General features: G+C 43.1%; 1 protein-coding gene across 1 annotated transcript; it reads right to left on the minus strand.

Annotated features, from left to right (window-relative positions):
* Positions 1-569: 569 nt before the first annotated feature.
* On the minus strand, positions 570-16,092 carry PPT1 (palmitoyl-protein thioesterase 1). Its single transcript, XM_065891936.1, has 9 exons — positions 15,969-16,092; positions 12,359-12,468; positions 12,006-12,133; positions 11,238-11,308; positions 9,202-9,304; positions 5,151-5,241; positions 4,220-4,318; positions 1,987-2,058; positions 570-692 (listed from the first exon to the last, which is right to left on the minus strand). The coding sequence occupies exons 1-9, from the start codon at positions 16,090-16,092 to the stop codon at positions 570-572; spliced, it is 921 nt and encodes a 306-aa protein (XP_065748008.1).
* Between the last annotated feature and the right edge of the window lie 3,038 nt (positions 16,093-19,130).

Here is a 19,130-nt window from a genome sequence, read left to right on the forward strand (position 1 = left end):
AATTTGTCTAATAATAAATAGCTACGACACCACAGAAAGCAACACAAAGAGGAGGACAGCCTCAAGAAATTATGTGGACACATCATCCAAGCAATACTTCTCCAAGCACTGGTCAAATCTCCACCAGCACAACTGAGAAAGCATTTATGTGAATACCTTAGGTCTGGGTACTGGCCTCTTGGCTTGAGATGTGGCTAGATTTTCCTGAGGAAGGCATCTGCCTTGGACTCTATCTCATTGGTTTAGTTTGTTTAGTCTCTTCCGGGCCTGGGCACAGTTCTGCCACTGACCTGCAGCAAACTCCTGATTCCTAAAACACTGACCACATCAAAGGGTTGTAAAACAATCTCCGTGGTTATTAGCTAATTAAACTTGCATTCAACACCATATGCTGATAGGATGAGGCAAAGGATAAGATTCCTATCTTGGATCTTTCCAAGCAGGGCATGTTAGACGGTGACAAGAGAAGGATTAGTTTCTAGCTGGATCTGAGCTCAGGCTTGGGCGTGGAGGGAACTGGTTTGGAAGTGTGAGGGGTTCCCTGAGCTCTGGTGCAAACTACAAGGGTTTCACTCAAGGAAGGGTATGATGTGGGCATAAAACCATGCTTCAGACAGTTGAAGATGGTCCCCTTCGAGAGCCAGGAACACCAGCTGTCCTGCGTTGTCCATTGCCTTTAGCCCCAGGCGGTCCTGCGGAGAGAAAGGCCATAATTAATCAAGAGGCTTAATGAAAAGCTTCACAGTGAAATCGTAAAGAAAGTTAACGAGATATATTCTCAAAATGCAGTCTTTTTTCTTTTGAGTATTAAAATTTAGGTGCATTGTTGAAAATGCCAAAAAGGATACTTGCCTCCAGTTTTTTTCCTAAGCATTAAAAATGTATGTGCAATTGAGGTTATTCTATACAGTTTTATATTCTGCTTTCTGAAAAGTTTCCCAAAGCTTCTGGAGGACCACCTATGAGTGGGCAAGCCATGGACAAAACTGCCTCAAAATGTCAAGTTAAGTGGGACTGAGCTAAAGACAAGAGAACATTAGCTAGATAACTTACAACAGATCCAACCCTTAGATAACAAAACTCAGACACTTTCATATCCTGTAGCTGAACATGTCATGACCCACAGCTGGGGTGCTGAAGAACAAGTATGGGTGGGAAGATGAGCAGTTATGATGGTGCCAGAATGTTGCTTCTGCTGTAGCTACCATCAGTTTGAGTTTCATGACAAGTTCTTAGTTGTAATATCCAAAACTCTTAACAGATCCTAGCTTCCTTTTACCTCACCCAAGATGGGGCACCAGATGCAGGAGAAAAGCCAAGAGATGACAATTGGTCTCGGAAATTACTTGGAGGAATCTGAATAGAAAGAAGGCAAGTGGTTCAGATGTAACACTTCTGCATTTTGGGGAGAGTATCTCCCAAGATAAAAGCCTTAAGAGTACGGAAGGCCTCAGAACTGGAGGTGGTGAAATGCTGCCACCTGTGCTTGAGAAACAGGACCTACTGCTGAACAAAATTAAAATTCACAGCTCTGTTCCTCAGTCTCCTGCAGGAGGAGCTCCCCGTGTCAGTGCCTGATTTAAAAACAGGACTTGCGCATCTGTTGTTTTAAAGTAACAGCCCTCTATGTTTCTGTCATGCGTGGGGGCTTCTTGGATTTGTAGTGGACTACACCTCAGCAAAGGAAGCTGGTTCTAAACCTTGTTATCAGAAGGAAGGAGTCAGAGATGATGTGTCCCTTGTACATGCCTGAAAACATGACGTACAGGTCCTTCAACCTTCAGGATGTAGGCTTCGGTAAACCAATGCCTCATAAGCTAGTGCAACAGTCAACAGCCTAACAAGCCTCGTCCACATCAGACACGAGTCAGACGCTTCTTGAGTACCTGCTGTGCTGGGGTGTACAAGACAAGGTCTGTCACCAAAGCACCTAGCGGCTTCCGGAAGCAGGAGCTGAAAAGGACTGCGCCTCTCTTCCCCAGTTACCTGTGTGTACAGGGTGCTCTCCTGTAAGGGAATGGTTTCCTTGGCTTGGCCACTTCTGTAAAATCCAAACCACTGCAGGAGAGAAGGAAGAAGTGAGGTCAGATCAGACACATGGCGCATACTGCCAAACTGGTTTAAGACTGGCTAGTAGCTAAGACTACCAACAAACTGAACACCCTAACACTGCAGCGAGGAGGGAAAACAGCGTGTCTTGAGTCATCTCTTCTTAAGGGTGGGTCCTGAGGTATGAGTTAATCATTCCAAAGAGCTTTCCAACTCCCCAGAATTGCTGCTTCCGACAATTATTGAGCACCTACTCTGTGAAAATCCTTGTGCTGAAGTCTAAATATTCAAAGATGAATATGTTTACAGTCCCTGTTTGCAAGAAGCTCTAGTCCAATGCACAGAAACAACTAACTGTTCAGCATGGGGGTCAGCAAACTTCCATAAAGACCAAATACAAAATATTTTAGGCTTCAAGGGCCACGTGGTTGCAGCTACTAAATGCTGCCATTGTAATGCAAAAGCTGCCACAGGCAATATTTCTGGAATGAATATGGCTGCATTCTAATGAAACCTTATTTATAGACACTGACATTTGAATTTCATGTAATTTTCACATCATCAAATATTCTTTTGACTTTTTTCTACCATTTACAAATATAAAAACCAGTTTTAGTTTGTGGGCCATACAAATGCATGTGGCAGGCTGGATCTGGCCCACAGGTGTAGTTTGCTAGTCCCTGGTGCTCTGACACAATGTGATGAATGCTGATAGAACAGAGGCTGATGATTCTTTAAAAGAGGGAGCAAAGGCAATTCCCTGGCGGTGCAGTGGTTAGCACTCTGCGCTTCCACTGCAGGGGGCGTGGGTTCGATCCCTAGTCTGAGAACTAAGATCACGCGTGCTGTGTGGCGCGACCAAAAAAAAAAGCAGGTGGGTGGTAGCAAATTCTGCTTGGAAGAGGGGTGGCACCCTGGATGGAGGAAGTGACATTTGAGATTGGCTTTGACAGCTGAATAGAAGCTTGTCAGGCGGAGAAGGGCGTTTTAGAGACTGAAAAGCATGAACAAAGGAACACAGACACACAAAAGAAAAAGCACATGCCAGGCCCGGGGCATTTCAAGTAATACAGTATGGCTTGATGAGAGAGGATATGAAGTGGTCATGAAGTTAAGATTAAGTTGGAAAGACAGGTCGAAGACAGGTCAAGGCACCTTGAATGTGAACCTCAGGAATTTATAGACTTTGGACTCATAGTTCTGAACCTTTTTTGGATCACGGATCTCTGAAAATCTGATAAAAATTATAGACCCTTCCTCAGAGGGTGCAACTACAGTTGACCCTTGAACAACATGGGTTTGAACTGCTCCGGTCCACTTATACGTGGATTTTTTTCCAATACTGTGGGTGCTGAGGGCCGACTATAAGTTATATGTAGATTTTTGCCTGTGCAAAGGGTCAGCGTCCCTAACCCCGTTTTTCAAGGGTCAACTAAGTTTGCACACAATTTGGGGCGGTTGGGGGGCTACAACCCTCAATGTCCCATTTATAGACCTCAGAACCCCTGCTCTACACAAAGGTGGGTGAAAGGGACTGACAGTTTTTCCCAGCAGGCAGCTGTGGGCTTTTATTCGTTCATTTGTTTCTTGTCTTTTTTTAGTTTCGCCGCACTCGGTCTTTGTTGCGGCGCGTGGGCTCTTCATTGCGGGCTTCTCTCTAGTTGCAGTGTGCAGGTTTCTCTAGTTGTGGCATGTGGGCTCCAGGGCACAGTAGTTGCGGTGTGCAGGCTTCTCTCTAGTTGCGGTGCGCTGCACGGGTTTAGTTGCCCTGCGGCATGTGGGATCTTAGTTCCCCGACCAGGGATCAAACCTGTGTCCCTTGCATTGGAAGGCAGATTCTTTTTTTTTTTTTTTTTTTTTTTTTTTTTTGCGGTACGCGGGACTCTCACTGTTGCGGCCTCTCCCGTTGCGGAGCACAGGCTCCGGAAGCGCAGGCTCAGTGGCCATGGCTCACGGGCCCAGCCGCTTCGCGACATGTGGGATCTTCCCGGACCGGGGCACGAACCCGCGTCCCCTGCATCGGCAGGCGGACTCTCAACCACTGCGCCACCAGGGAAGCCCGGAAGGCGGATTCTTAACCACTGGACCACCAGGGAAGTCATGCAGCTGTGTTTTAATGCCATTTACTCTGACGGTCTCCTGGCACGTTGTGGCCTAAGCAGCATCTCACCTCAGAATCCACGGGGTCCACAATGGAATCGTTGAGGAATTTCACCATCACAAACTTCTTCAGGGCCATCAGGTTTTTCTTGTAGGACTCATTGACACCCTGGAGAAAAGGCGAACAGTAAGTACCTCAGGGACACCACCATCAGGTTATAGCTGGGGAATTAAAACCTTTCAGTGCTCTGGTCTCCCTGACCCTGGGCCACCATGTTTCTTCTCCATGGTATGGGCTGCTTTTCTAGCTTCCTTCCCAGAATATACCAGGTACAGCCTTTTCTTACCATCCTATCTGACTGACAGTGCTCCCACCAACCATGGCATACTGGTGCCACCATGAATCCGTCACTGCACTCCAAAGGCCCCCATCACATAGGTTCAAGGCTTCTAGCCAGAGAAAGCCAAGGCAAAATAAGAAACTACAAACTCTGAGTGGTTCTGCTATACTATTCTATTCCCACCGACTCCCTTCAAATTCTGTTTTTGTTTGTTTTAAACCTCCGGATAAGCCCAATATAAATTGAGCCATCTAGTTTACCAGAATCTCCCAAAGCATGCTCATCTTTGGGACACACTCAGTCCCCTCTGCAGTCTCTCTTCTAAGTAAATTACTCTTCTGAGAAAATATGACCCAAAAAGGATCCACTAGAAAGGCCTCCCTCAGTATGGCAGCAGCTGAAGTTCCATGTAAGCCAGCCAGCACCTACTGAGCTTACCCTGCTGCTTCAACACTGGGAAAGAGGAAGAACCTACAGGAAGAAAGCCACATGAATTTCAGCCTCCCTAAAAGGAACTGAATCTCATAAGCACCGCCTCCCAAGAAACAGAACTTCTTGTTTCCTGGGATATTCTGAGTAAATGGTCACTGCTAATCTGTTTATAATGCCCCAAACAGGAAAATGAATGCACATCTATGGGAGCCTGGGTTGGGTGCTTACTCTCTCCTGATTAATATCTGCCAAGAAGATGCTGTGGTTGCGGTATATGTCCTCCTTTATGGGGTCGTGCCAGTATTCTGCTTGTACCAGGCTGTGGGAGGAAAAGAAAGAAAGGTGACCAAGCTGCACTTCGGTCAGCACTCCCGGGGCATGCCCCTGTGCACAGGCCACCAAGAGACTTCAAAGGGACAAAGGACCAGAGCCTTCTGTTCCCTCTGCCTGATCCACTTTTTCTTAGCATCTCCTATGCTCCTTCTCGTCGTTGAGGTCCCAGCTTAAATACCTTTTCTTCAAAGACCGTTCTGTCCAAAGTAGGCACCTCCTCCATTACTGTCCATTGCTGCCCCCTGTTTCTTTCTGCCACGGGCTTAGCACTGTTATCTAGTGCATCTGTTTACTTGGTGACCCCCTTTCCCCAAGTAAACAGAGTATGTTACCCTAAATGTCTTATTTACAAGAGCATGTTACCCTCATTGTCTTATTCTCCACTGTATCCGCAAGACTTACAATAGGGCCTGGCAAACAGTAATAGTTCAGTACTTGATTAAATTACGAACAAAGTATTTTAAGTGCGACTAAAACTTAGAGACAACACAACCACTGCAATACTTATAAATAAAGGAAAGAGAAAGCTAAAGTTGAATAAATATTTTCAACACAGCACCACTAGTGGTACCAGCCCAACCCTGCCTACTAACCACGAGCTGAGCACTGCACTGAGAGCTTCACACACCATTGGTCTAATCCTCACAGCAACCCTTCAGGAAAGCACTATTAGCCTCGTGCTGGAGGTGAGAAGTCGGCTCAAGGACATCCAAGGCCACACAGCTGGACAGTGTAGCACTAAGCCTCTCCAACAACCCCCGAGAGAGAGAATATGGAAGGCCATGTCTTTTATTTTCCCTTCACATTTGACTGCTACTTCCAGGTTCAGTAGAGAATTCTACATTGGAAATCATTTTTTCTTAGAAGCCAAAGGTACTGCACCACTGCCTTCTAGCTAGTAGTTTTGCTGTCAGGGAGTCAGTGTGCGGCCTCACGGGGCTCTGCCCTTTACCCCCAGTGTTCTGACACTTCACAGGAATATACCTGGATGTGGGTCTTTTTTCACCCCTGATTACTTGGTGAGCCCTTTCGATGTGGAAACTCATGTCCCATAGTTCTGAGAAGTGTTCTCATATTACTTCTTTGATAATTCCAATCCACTCTTTCCTCTGTTCTCTTTTTGAAACTCCGATCAGGCAGGTATTAAACTTCTTGAACGGCTTCTCTAATTTTACCTGTTCCCCTCTTTTTTCTACCTCATTGAGATTTTGTTCTAATTTCCAAGAAATGTCCTCAACTTTATATTCCCATACCGCTAACACATTTTTGTTCTGGTTATCTTATTTTTAACTTCCAGGATCTCTTTCTCTCGGATGACTGGTTTTACTTGCATTCTCTTCTAGCATCATGGATGATCTCTTATCTCTGAAGATAATAATACAGGCTTTTTTTTTTTTCTTAAGGTTTTCTTCAGCTCCTTGAATTGCCATCTGTTTCTTCCAAGTTCCTTTTTACTTTTTGCTTGTTTTGGTCTTTCATTTTGGAAGCTTTCCCCAGATGTCTGACTGGGGGTCCTTGGGTCACTGTTCGTATTTAAAGAAGCTGACTGAAAGTTCTTCATGCAAGAACAGAGCTTATCTACTGGTGGCTTGACTACATGGTAGTCAGGAGGAGTCCTAACTTCTTGAAGGATTCCAAAACATGAACCTATAGGTCTTTTCTCTGGGACCAATCAGTTTTTTCAAAGAGGGATCCGTCAAACTTCTGCCTAGCAGGTAATAAGCCTGGCTGCTATCATTCTAGGAGCAGAATGGGACGGGGTGGGTTTTCAATATGGTGTCTTACCACTGTCAGGTGCTTGTTATCTCGAAGTCTGGTACTGCTTTTTTTTTTTTAATTAATTTTTTTTGTTTTGTGGCCATGTGACACGGCATGCAGGGTCTTAGTTCTCCGACCAGGGATCAAACCCATGCCCCCCGCAGTGGAAGCATGGAGTCCTAACCACTGGACGGCCAGGGAATTCCCCTGGTACTGCTTTTTTTTTTTTTTTTTTTTTTTTTTTGTGGTACGCGGGCCTCTCACTGTTGTGGCCTCTCCCGTTGCGGAGCACAGGCTCCGGACGCACATGCTCAGTGTCCATGGCTCACGGGCCCAGCCGCTCCGCGGCATGTGGGATCTTCCTGGACCGGGACACGAACCCGTGTCCCCTGCATCGGCAGGCGGACTCTCAACCACTGCGCCACCAGGGAAGCTCCCTTGGTACTTCTTTAGTCAAACTGCTCCGGAAAATAAATTTGGCTTCTCTTGTCAGGGTGGAGGAAGAGCAGTCACTTGGACGTGCATTTCAGGGAACTAAGGAGTTTGATCATTGTTTATATAGATTTTCAACAAAAAGTCCCATGCACTTACTCTACCTTCCAAGGTATCTTAGGCATCTAATTCCTGAGTCTTTCTGGGACTGTAAAAAGTGAAGCTGGTTCCTTCTTGTCAGTGTATCCCTCCACAGACATAAAGGTTTCAGAATTTTCTGCTCTACTAAAACAGTTATCACTCATTAATTTGCTCTCTGTCTTTAAAAAAAAATGTTGATGTCTTTTATTATCTCTTCTCTCCTCTCCTGTTCTCTTTGCCCTTGTGGGTTTATCACTTTTTATTCTTTTGCTACCAGTTTATTAAAGGTTAAGAAGGAAGTGAAGATAAACACATCCATGTACCACTTTTAATCAGTACTTAGGTGTCACTGTCCCCCCACCCCCCAGCTGACTGCTCCTCTACAGTCAATAATAATCCCAATTGTGTTTGGTTCACCAAAGAAGGAAACACAAAGAAAGAAAAGGGTGGATTCTTTCTGAGGCATCTGGGCAATAGTTAGAAGAATAAAGAGTAAAGAATAAAGAACAATGTAGCTTAAACAGATCATACATACCCATGAGAACAGAGAATATTGGGACATAAATAACCAAGCTGTGACTAGACAAACCAGGGAAGGGGTAAAACTTAGCAGTGGTTTGAGTTGCCTGAGTGGGTAGGAGGTCGAGATATAAAGTCTCTTAGTTTCCTTCACTGACCATCAGGTGGCACTGTTGACCCAAGACAGCTTTGTGGCTACACGTGTAGCCAGCCAATGGGTAGGAAAGGAAAAGAGAGCTAGCTAGCTGCAGGTCTTTTCTACAGGCCAGTCATTCACAAGGCTGTACCTTGGACAGGCCTTCAAGGAAGTGTTGTATTGAAAAGCTGCTATCAAACAAGAATCATACACTTGGAAGACCCATAAGATAGATACCAAAACCATACTAGTTGATCCCAAATCTCAGTTATCACCCAGAATACTCCAGACCTACTGAATTCAAATTTCTAGGGATGGAGCCCTGGAATTCATTTTTAATGAATTTCCCAGGGGGTCTGATGTATAATTTAAGTTTGGAAACAACTGAAGGAGAACACACTCTGAAAGTGATTCTGTATATTTTTAAGTACCCAAACACAGGTAGCTAAGGACATTGACGTAGGAAGCTAACCCCTCATTGCTGACAACAGAAAGAATCTGTCCTCCAAATATTAACAGCAATTCCTTGGGCTTACTACTTTCTAAAGGCTTTTTTGGTTTTATTTTTACAGATGAAAATGTATTGTTGTGGGGACTTCCCTAGTGGTCCAGCGGTTAAGACTCTGCACTTCCACTGCTGGGGACCAGGGTTCAATCCCTGGTTGGGGAACTAAGATCCCACACGCCTCGTGGCATGGCCGAAAAGTGGAAAAAAAAAAAAAAAAAATTGTTGTAATTACTGTCTTCTTTTATAGAAAAAATGTCTTCCTTTCCTTTAAATTAATATTAGAGCAGTTGTAGGTTTACAATAAAATGAAGCAGGTAGTATAGACATATTTACAATAAATATCTCATTTGAAAATCACTAGCAACTACTCCTAGAATCACGGTTAGCATGAAAGTCAGCATGATATTTTCATTAGTGACAGTTCTGTATCCTTTTCAGCTAACCATACATACCGTTCCTGTATAGCTTTGTTGTAAGCTCCAGCATTCAGTGTTTTTCTGATCAAGTCACAGATGTGAGAGCTCTCTCCTGGGCACCGAGGGAGTCCAAAAACACCTATAGTAGTAGAAGACAAACATCCATGCCTTCAGTAGTCATGTACTGAATACCTACTGTGTGCAGGGCATTGCAAGAAACAAAACCAGAACTAGACCCTGATCTCGTTCATTTATTCCTCAAGAAAATAGTGTTTTGAGAATTAATACTATAACCAGCTTCCTCCTGGTGTTCCCACACTCTTTTCTGCCTCAGGACCTTTGCATCTGCTTCTCTCTGGAGTATGTACTTCTCTTACTGCTTCAATGGCTGGCCTCATTCTCATCTCTTGGGTCTTGGTTTAGAGAAGTCATACCTGAGTGCCCTAACTCAAGCAGTGCCCAACCCCAGTTCCTTCCCCTCCCCCAATTATACTTGCATCCTCATCATCTTCATTAATAACATTTTGGGGGATACCAGACATACCAGTTCTAAGCATATATTGGCAATAATTAATTTAATCCTCATAACCACCCTGTAGAGTAGAATCATTTGCACCATATTACAGATAGGAAACTTTTTTTTCTTTTTTTAAGGAAACTTTCAAACAGAGAGGTTAGATACCTTGTCCAAGGTTAGACAGTAAGTGATGGAGCCAGGATATGAACACAGGCAGTTTGGCTCCAGAGCCCACACCTTTCACCAATACAGCCACCATTCTTCCTATTGTCCTATTTTTCTTTCTTTATCATAGTTACCATTATCTGTATTTATTTTGTTTACCTATTTCATGTCTATTCTCCCCCCAACTAGAATGGAAGTTCCATGAAGGCAGAAACCTTGTCTGTCTTGTTTCTAGGTTTTTAATAAATATTTGTAGAATCAATGAATGAATGATAAAGCTGTTCCTACCAACTTGCATTTAAATGATACGTGTTCTTTAAAAAAGTATTTTCCTACCTATTATTTCATTTCATCCTCTGAAAAATTCCCACAAGATGGGCAGGGTCTTATTTTAGCTTCCCTCATCTGTGAAACAGACCTACGATACCGAATTACTTGCCCATCAGTAACCGTTAATTGGGTGAAGCCAGTTTCCTGATTATAAGGAGAATCCGTCTGTTCCTACACCCTACCAGCTAACAGCTATATCCATCAGAACAGAGATAACGTTCTATCCCAAAGACACATCTTCCCCCAAAAGTAAATAATTCTGTCTAAATAGCAAGCCTGTTGTTTTTTGAAAGATTTAATCTCTACTGTTAATTATAAAATTAACAAAAAGCCTAGACACTATTCTTTGCCTAAGTGTAAATTCAGTAGGACATCACCCATGTCAGAAAACAGGAAAGGTTGTTGGGGGACTTCCCTGGAGGCACGGTGGTTAAGAATCCGCCTGCCAGCGCAGGGGACACGGGTTCGAGTCCTGGTCCGGGAGGACCCCACATGCCGTGGAGCAACTAAGCCTGTGCGCCACAACTACTGAGCCTGCGCTCTACAGCCTGAGAGCCACAACTACTGAGCCCACATGCCACAACTACTGAGACAGCATGCCGCAACTACTGAAGCCCACGCGCCTAGAGCCCGTGTTCCGCAACAAGAGAAGCCACCACCATGAGGAGCCCGCGCACTGCAACAAAGAGTAGCCCTGCTCGCCGCAACTAGAGAAAAGCCCACACACAGCAACAAAGACCCAATGCAGCCAAAAACAAACAAATATATAAATTTTTTAAAGAAAAGAAAAAGGAAAGGTTGTTGGACTTTCCTAACTCCTAAACCACCACCTGTTACATGGCTGCAACCACCTCACCTCCATGAAATCATGTCTATTAAATTAGAGAGAAGTAGGTGGTAACCTAATGATTCACCTGTGTTCCAGGCCTCTGGAATCCGATTTCATCATCTCTCCTGGCTAATTTACTATAAATTAGAAAAACAGGATTTTTGCAAGGATGGCTGACTTCTTGTACAAATAGAGCTGCTAGAATTTTTTAGGCAAAGGGGACAAAGTTACCTTGATGTTGTCCCCCAACTGATATGAGATTGATCATAGGAGGTGATGGGCATCTCTGAGCCACTGCCCTCCTGGAGAAAAAAAAGGATTATCAGTTCCAACTGTCAGATGGAAATGTATCATCAACAATTAACTTCCCAGGGCTTCCCTGGTGGCGCAATGGTTGAGAATCTGCCTGCTAATGCAGGGGACATGGGTTCGAGCCCTGGTCTGGGAGGATCCCACATGCTGCGGAGCAACTAGGCCCGTGAGCCACAACTACTGAGCCTGCGTGTCTGGAGCCTGTGCTCCGCAACAAGAGAGGCCGCGATAGTGAGAGGCCCGCGCACCGCAACGAAGAGTGGCCCCCGCTTGCCACAACTAGAGAAAGCCCTCGCACAGAAACGAAGACCCAACACGGCAAAAATAAAGTAATTAATTAATAAACTCCTACCTGCAACATCTTCAAAAAAAAAAAAAGAAAACCACAGCTTTTCTCCTTTAAAAAAAAACAAAAAACAGTTAACTTCCCAGATTAAGCTACTTAATCCTCTGTGGCTCCCCAAAGCCACAAAGTTTCAGGACTTTCCTCTGATACCGCCAAACAAATCTTTATTCCTTCACAGAAAATAAGTTAAGCTCCATAGAACTTCTTCCATGGGGATATTTTAGAAGAGTTTCCCTTCCAAAATAGGTGAAGATTCCAAAAGAAATGAATGGGTAGATCTATCTGAATCAAAGGGAAAAATAATCAGTTCCATGTAAGTGATATAACAAAAAGGGACTTACAGAAATTGGCCTCCCTGGGAGAATCCCATAGCATTGTAGCCTTGCTGCAATTCAGGATCCTTAGCAAGAATCTGACACACTGTTGTTACTTGGGAGTTGACATTCAAAAAGAAGCTGTTCTCCACATCCTAAAAGAAGAGCCACGAGAAGTGAAAGGATGCAGCTGAAAACTCTCACTGGCACCTTCTCTAAGAGCAAACCTGTTTAGGTTGGTACCCTCACAGAAGCCACTCAAGAACTAAAGTATCACTGTATGATCTGCTGCTAAAAATACAAGGTTAAGCATCTTAATCGTGTATTCTATGAAATCAGTCAGCAAACCTTCAAAGGAACAGAGCCGTGAGGGGCCTCACCTCTACCAGGGTCTTCCCAATCTCTAAAGACAAGACGTAAATTCCAGGTATTTTCTTCTCGACCATTTTCTTAACAGCGCCCATGCTTAAGGGATTACAACAGCTGTCTCCTAGAAAACAAAGGCAATCGTGGAAACTCATGAGTAAAAAAAAAAGTATTTTTTTAAAAAAACTTCTGTGCTTTAAAGGCATTAATGAAAATGTGAAAAGACAACATACAGAATGGGAGAAAATACTTGGAAAACATATACTTGATAAGGGTTTAATACGTGGAATCTACAAAGAACTCTACAACTCCACAACAAGAAGACAATCTAATTAAAATGGGAAAAGGACATGAACAGACATCTCTCCAAAGAAGATACACAAATGGCCAACAAGCACATGAAAATATGTTCAACATCAGTGCTCATTAAGGAAATGCAAATCAAAATCACAATGAGATACCACTGCACAACTACTAGGATGGCTTTAATTTTTTTTTAATTAATTCATTTAAAAATGGAAAATAACAAGTGTTGGCAAAGATAGGGAGAAATAGGAACCCTTTACATTGCTGGTGGAAATGTAATATGGGGCAGCCACCATGAAAACAATTTGATGGTTCCTCAAAAACTTAAACATACAATGACCATATGACACATCAGTTTCACTTCTGGATACACACCCAAGAGATGTGAAAACGTATGTCCCTACAGAGGTTTGTAGAAGACTAAAGCAGCATTATTTGTAATAGCTAAAAGGTGGAAAACACCCAAATGTCCATCAGTGGATGACTGGATAAACAATTGTGGTACATATATACAATAAAATATTATTCCACCATAAAAAGGAACAAAGTATTGACACATGCTACAATGTGGATGAACCTCGAAAACATTATTATAAGTGAAATAAGCCAGAGACAGAAGGTAACATTGTATAATTCCTTTTATATGATACATCCAGAATAGGCAAATCGATTGAAACAGAAAGCAGACTGAACATTTCCTGGGGATGATGGGAAGTGGGGGATGAAGAGTGATTCCTTAATGGGTAGAGGTATTTTCTGGGGTGATGAAAAAGTTTTGAAACTAGAGAGAAGTGGTGATTGCACAACGTGAATACACTAAATGTCACTGAATTGTATACTTTAACATGGTTAATTGTATGTTATATGAATTTCACCTCAGCAACAACAAAAAGAGAGAACAACATGTTTTGCTCAGCTCATGTTCATCAGGTAATAACAAACTTCAAAAGCCCACACAATATAATGGGGACACCAAATTCACAACTGAAAATAAGCAGGGGTGCAGATTCCCTTATCATCTAGAACATTTGGGGTTAATAGACTCAAAAACACTTTGGAATCTGATTTCTCTTTAGGGCCAGGACTACAGTAAGACAAGTAAAGCGCCTAGGACACAAAATTTAAGGAGGTGCTAACTCTTGCGTTCATGTAAGTGCTGGCCTTGAACTTACATTTTGTTGTTTTTTTTTTCCTGTTTCAAGGAACCAGAACTAAGAATAGGAAGCAAAGTGGCCGCTGAGTGGGAGAACTGGGCTGAGATCATTTTCCAGTTTGAATTTAATCATCCCATTTTCAACCTGAGAATAAGCTTAAGAATTTGTTTTTAAAGAAGGAAAAGGCCTCAAGCATCTTTGATTTCTTGCACTAAACTATAATTGTGGGTTACTTAACTGCCTCCCATACAGAGTGACTGTGCTCTGGGAGGGCATGGAGCTCCCCTGTTCTCCTTTAACTCCACTGTAGTAGCCCCAGGCCCTGGCACAGCCTTGAAAGAACTGTCTCTATTTACTGACTCTAATTCCACTCTGAACATTTTTCTTTAAGCCATTTCAAAAAGGCTCTCACTCTCACCACTCCCCTAAAAGTGCTTTTGTCAAGGTCATTAGTGATCTTCCTATTCCTAAATCCAATAACCAATTCTCAGCCCTCATCTTATTTGACCTGTCATCAACATCTCACAGTTTTTTACTCCCTTCCTCTTGAAACATTTTCATGTGGCTTCCAGGACTTTGCCCTCTCCTGACTCTCCCACCTCCCTAGTCGTTCCATCACTGTCTCCTTTGCTAATTCCTCCCCATCTCCTCAACCTCCAGACCTGACTGCTTCAGGTCTCAGTCTTTAGACCTCTTCCCTCCTCTGTGTACACTCACTCCCTAGGTGATCTCACCCAGTTCCATGGCTTTAAACACCAGCCATATGCCAAAGGCTCCCAACTTTAATCTCCAGCCTGTATCTGTCTTGGACTCCACACTCCAAATGCCTCTACATCTCCTGGATGTGTAACAAACAACTCAAATTTAGTAAGTCCGAAAGCAGACTCTTGGTTTTCATCCCAAATTTGCTCACCCTACAGGCTTCCCCATTTTGGTAAAATGACATCACCCTTCTCACTGTCCAGGCCAAAACCCGTGGAATCATCCTTGACTCCTTTCTCATCCCACATCTAACCTGTTATCAAATCCCGTTGGTTCCATCTTCAAACTATATCCAAACTTTGACCACTTCTCAACATCTCCTCTATTACTAAACTGTTTCAAGTCACCATCACCTCTTGTTTAGATTACTGCAAAAGCTTCCTAACTTTTCTCCTTGCAAAGGTCCATGACCCCCTACAATCTATTCTCAATATAGCAACTAGAGTGCTTTTAAAGTGCAAATCAGATCATGTCACTCATCTGCTCAAAACCCACGAGAACTTCCCATCTCATTCTAGCCAAAGTTCCTACAGTAGCCTTAGTAGGCCCAACGACATCAGCAGGCCACCCCCATCCCCCTCCCATCCCTGAACTAAACACCTATTTTCTTCCAGCTACAATGACCTGAATGCTGTTCCTTGAACATACCACCATACCTGACATACTTCTGCCTCATGGCCTTTGCATCTGCTGTTCCTTCCACCAGATATTCACACAGCATCTTCCCTCATCGACTTCAGGTCTTTGCTCAGGTGTCACTTTCTCAGTGAATCCTTTCCTGACCTTGCTCTATAAAACTGCAAGCCCCCACTTGCAGTCCCTATCCCCCTCTCTGCCTTATTTTTCTCCATTTCACATATCACCATTTGACATATTATGTTACATTATATTATTATATTATATTATAGTCTGTCTCTCCCACTGGAAAGTTCTAAAAGAGCAAAGAATTTAGTCTATTTCGTTCACTGCTGTATCCTCAGCATCCAGTAGGTATTCAATAACTATGTGTCAAACGAACTACTGGTGCCTAACAAATCTCTTCAATGTGTGAATGAACAAAAGGACGGATGCCCCGGTCATGCAGCCACAGCCCAGCCTTCCCCGAGCAAGTGTCTGATGCTGCACCCGGACGCCACTGCCATGGGGATTAAACCAGGACACCACGTAAAACCCTACCGCAGTGCACAGCACTCTGTGAGCGCTCACCAAAAGACAGCTCCTTCCGCATCTCCCTTTCCAATGCAGAGTAACCCCCAAATCCTAAACCGTGGGGACTGCCGGGTGCTGTGTGACCACGGTCCTCGCCCTCCACACTTGCACTTTGCAGAAGCGAATACAGGTTTGGAGAGGTAAAGAGTCGCCAAAACCTTTTGACTCTCTTCTCACTCCCTCCTTCACTTACCCATCCCATGCCAGATCACCAGAGGCAGCGGGGCCGGCGGGTCAAGATGCCCCAGCGCCAGGGAAGCGCAGGACCCCGGCAGGAAAGCGAGAGCCAAGAGCCACAAAGAGCTGGACGACGCCATCTTGACTCAATCACATGACCGCGTTCCCCTCTCCTGGGCCTGGCGCGGGAGGGGCTGGGCCGCAGCCTCCGCATCTCCGCATGGGAAGCTGCGCGGACTGGTGTCTGTCCTGGAGTGTTACCCTAGCGAAGAGACCGCCAGCAGGAATCAAATGCAAGCCAACATTTATTCAGCGCTTCCTACGCATCAAACACTATTCTAAGCGCTTTACATCTGGTATCTGATTTAATCCTCGTAACAACGCCGAATACACTTCTCCCCATTTTATGGGTCAGGACACTGAGGCGCTGAGCATTTGGGTTTGGAACCAAGTTCACAGAGAGTAAATTGGCGGATCCAAAGTCTTTGCTCTTAACCTCTGCATTGCACTGCCTTTGGAAGGAAAGTACTTTGTGGAAGGAAGAAAAGAAGGACTCAGCTCTCTATCAGAAATTGAAGGGGAGGGATAATTTCCAGGGTTAATCATGGCAGTGTGGTATTCTCTATCATGAAGGAAAGATAGGACTTCAACAGGCAAAGATGAAATGCGGGAGAAGGACTGTTATGAGTTAAGGTAGACAGGACAGCTACCTGTTTTTTAGAAATGGCAGAGCTTGCAGATTGACAAGAGCATCTGATGGATGCAAGAGTGATGGAAAAAGCCACTGCCACTTCCTGGTCTAATCTTAGAGCTGGGTTATTGCAGGAAACTCTCTTCCACCATTTTACCCTTTTTCATTTGCCTCCAGATTCATTATCTCAATCCACTTTCACCATTTTAGTTCCCTGCTCAAAAATTTTTTTTCGGAAAAACATTGAAATTGTTTAAATGGAGAACATGTTAAGTGAATTAAAGTGTATCCACTATACAAAGGAATATTGTGAATCAGATTTTATAAAGGATAAGGTAAATTTGTATATAGTGACACAAAAAATGTTTTCTATATATTGTAAAGGAAGAGCTAGTAACTGTATCTTTGCAAGAAGTACATGTGTTGTGGTGATGGTTGCACCACTCTATAGTTACCAAAAATCATTGGGTTGTACACATGAAATTGGTGAATTTTATGGTATGTAAAACCTACATTAAAACAGCTGTTTTTTAATCTATATATTCACGTGTTTCTAGTGATTTTGACTGAAAGGCCCAAGAACTGACAAGCAAAAAGAAAGAAAATAAATATACAGAAAGATCAGGGAACTGTTAAGAGTGATATTCTTGGGGCTGTATTATGTTGACTGAAGAAAAATGCACAACATGAGAGTTGTGAGTTAAGTTTTATTTGGGGCAAAGTGAGCCCTATAGTCCCGGATGCAGCCTCTCAGTTAGCTCTGAGGAACTGCTCCGAAGAGATAAGGGAGAGGTCAGTATATATGTAATTTAGGTGAAGGGGTATGCATGCAGTCAAACACACACATTTCGGCAGAGGGTTGCTGCTAGTGACAAGAAGGTAGCTGCTAGTCAGGAGGAGCAGATGTTTCTGTTAATGATTTCGGTGCTTTCCTGGATATGAGAAGATGCAAGAAATTGGGCTCCTAAAATCTTCTCCCGAAAATATCTAACTATCTGGAGGCCTGTTCTGCCAGTTTTTTCAAGTGCAGAGTGCCTCATTCCTGATCTCCCCCCTGAACTCCTTTCAGGGGATGTTGAAGGTCAAAGACTGCAGTGGCTAGTGACTTCATTCTTGTAGGGTGACATGAAGAGCAACAATTTTTAGCTGACAATTATAAGGAACTTGCATTTTTTACTTTATATGCTTCTGTATGGTTTGAATTTTTATAGGAAGGATACATAACTTTTATTTTTCCCAGGTTTTCCCCCCAGTTTTATTGAAATATAATTAAAACATTGCATTAGTTTAAGGTAGACAACATGATGAATGATATATGTACAGATACATAAATTTTATAATCAGAAAAAAGGATATATATACATTAAAAATTATTGTATTTCTCAGTTAAGATAATGGAATTCTCATAGACTCTGTTTCCACCAATACCCAAGACAGTTTTAAAAGTTAAAATTTCATCCACGGCAAGCAAAGCGTTATAGCTCAGTATCTTAAATGTCAATAAGCAGCAATCAAGGAAAGAAATAGAAGATCTGGTCTGGAACAAGCATGTCACGGCTTCCAATCCTGCCTCCATTCCATCAAAACTCATACTGTTAGGTCCACAAAATCCTGGAAAATAACACATACATATGAGCATGTATTCCAAGAGAGAAGAAAATTAAGTGGTTTCCTTATCTTTTATCTCTTCTCTCTGGAAAAGTGAAAATAGCTACTGGGGAGATGAAGGTGGAGTGAGAAGTGAAGAATAGACTAAGTCTTTAGGTAGCAGTGAAGACTCCAGGAAAGCATACTGGATCGGAGGAGGCTCTTTCCCATAGGAGAGTGAATTCTGGAATAGACACTCAAAACCTCAGAAGTGATTGCAGAAGTTTGTATTCTAACAAAGACTGCACCTCACCTTCCCTGAGTTCTTCCCCCTCCCCTCCTTCAGACAAGCTTATAAGTCATAGAAAAAGTGCATACAGCATAAAATAACAGCCTCAAGTTGCTGTTCATTAGGAAAACCAAACCAGTTTCAGATCAAGTGGGAAGGAATTCAGGAGGCAAGTAGAGAAACAGAAAAAATTCACCCCAAGTGCTTTGAGCACTAGAATAACCTAAAAAGAAAATGAGCTCAGTAGATGAAATTCAAAAATGAGATAATAAAACAACTGAAAGAGATGAATAGGGAAATTGCACATTTGATGAAGCGAAGACCAAAACAATGTCATTAAAGAACTAATAAATGCATCAAAACAGCAAGGAACAGAATAGACATGGCTGGAGGTTGAATTATTGATGTGGAAAAAGGCTTGAAATAATCACAATAAAGGGAAGTGAAAAACACTAAGAGAGTAAAACAATCAGAGAGAAGATATGGAAGATATGGAGATATGGAAGACAGAGGTTGTTTGTGTGCCTGGAGTTGAGAACTCTTAAATGGAACAGAAAAAGTATTCAAAAATTTAAGTACAGGGCTTCCCTGGTGGCACAGTGGTTAAGAAT

The sequence above is a fragment of the Phocoena phocoena genome, chromosome 1, assembly GCF_963924675.1.
Source record: "Phocoena phocoena chromosome 1, mPhoPho1.1, whole genome shotgun sequence".
NCBI lineage: Eukaryota > Metazoa > Chordata > Mammalia > Artiodactyla > Phocoenidae > Phocoena > Phocoena phocoena.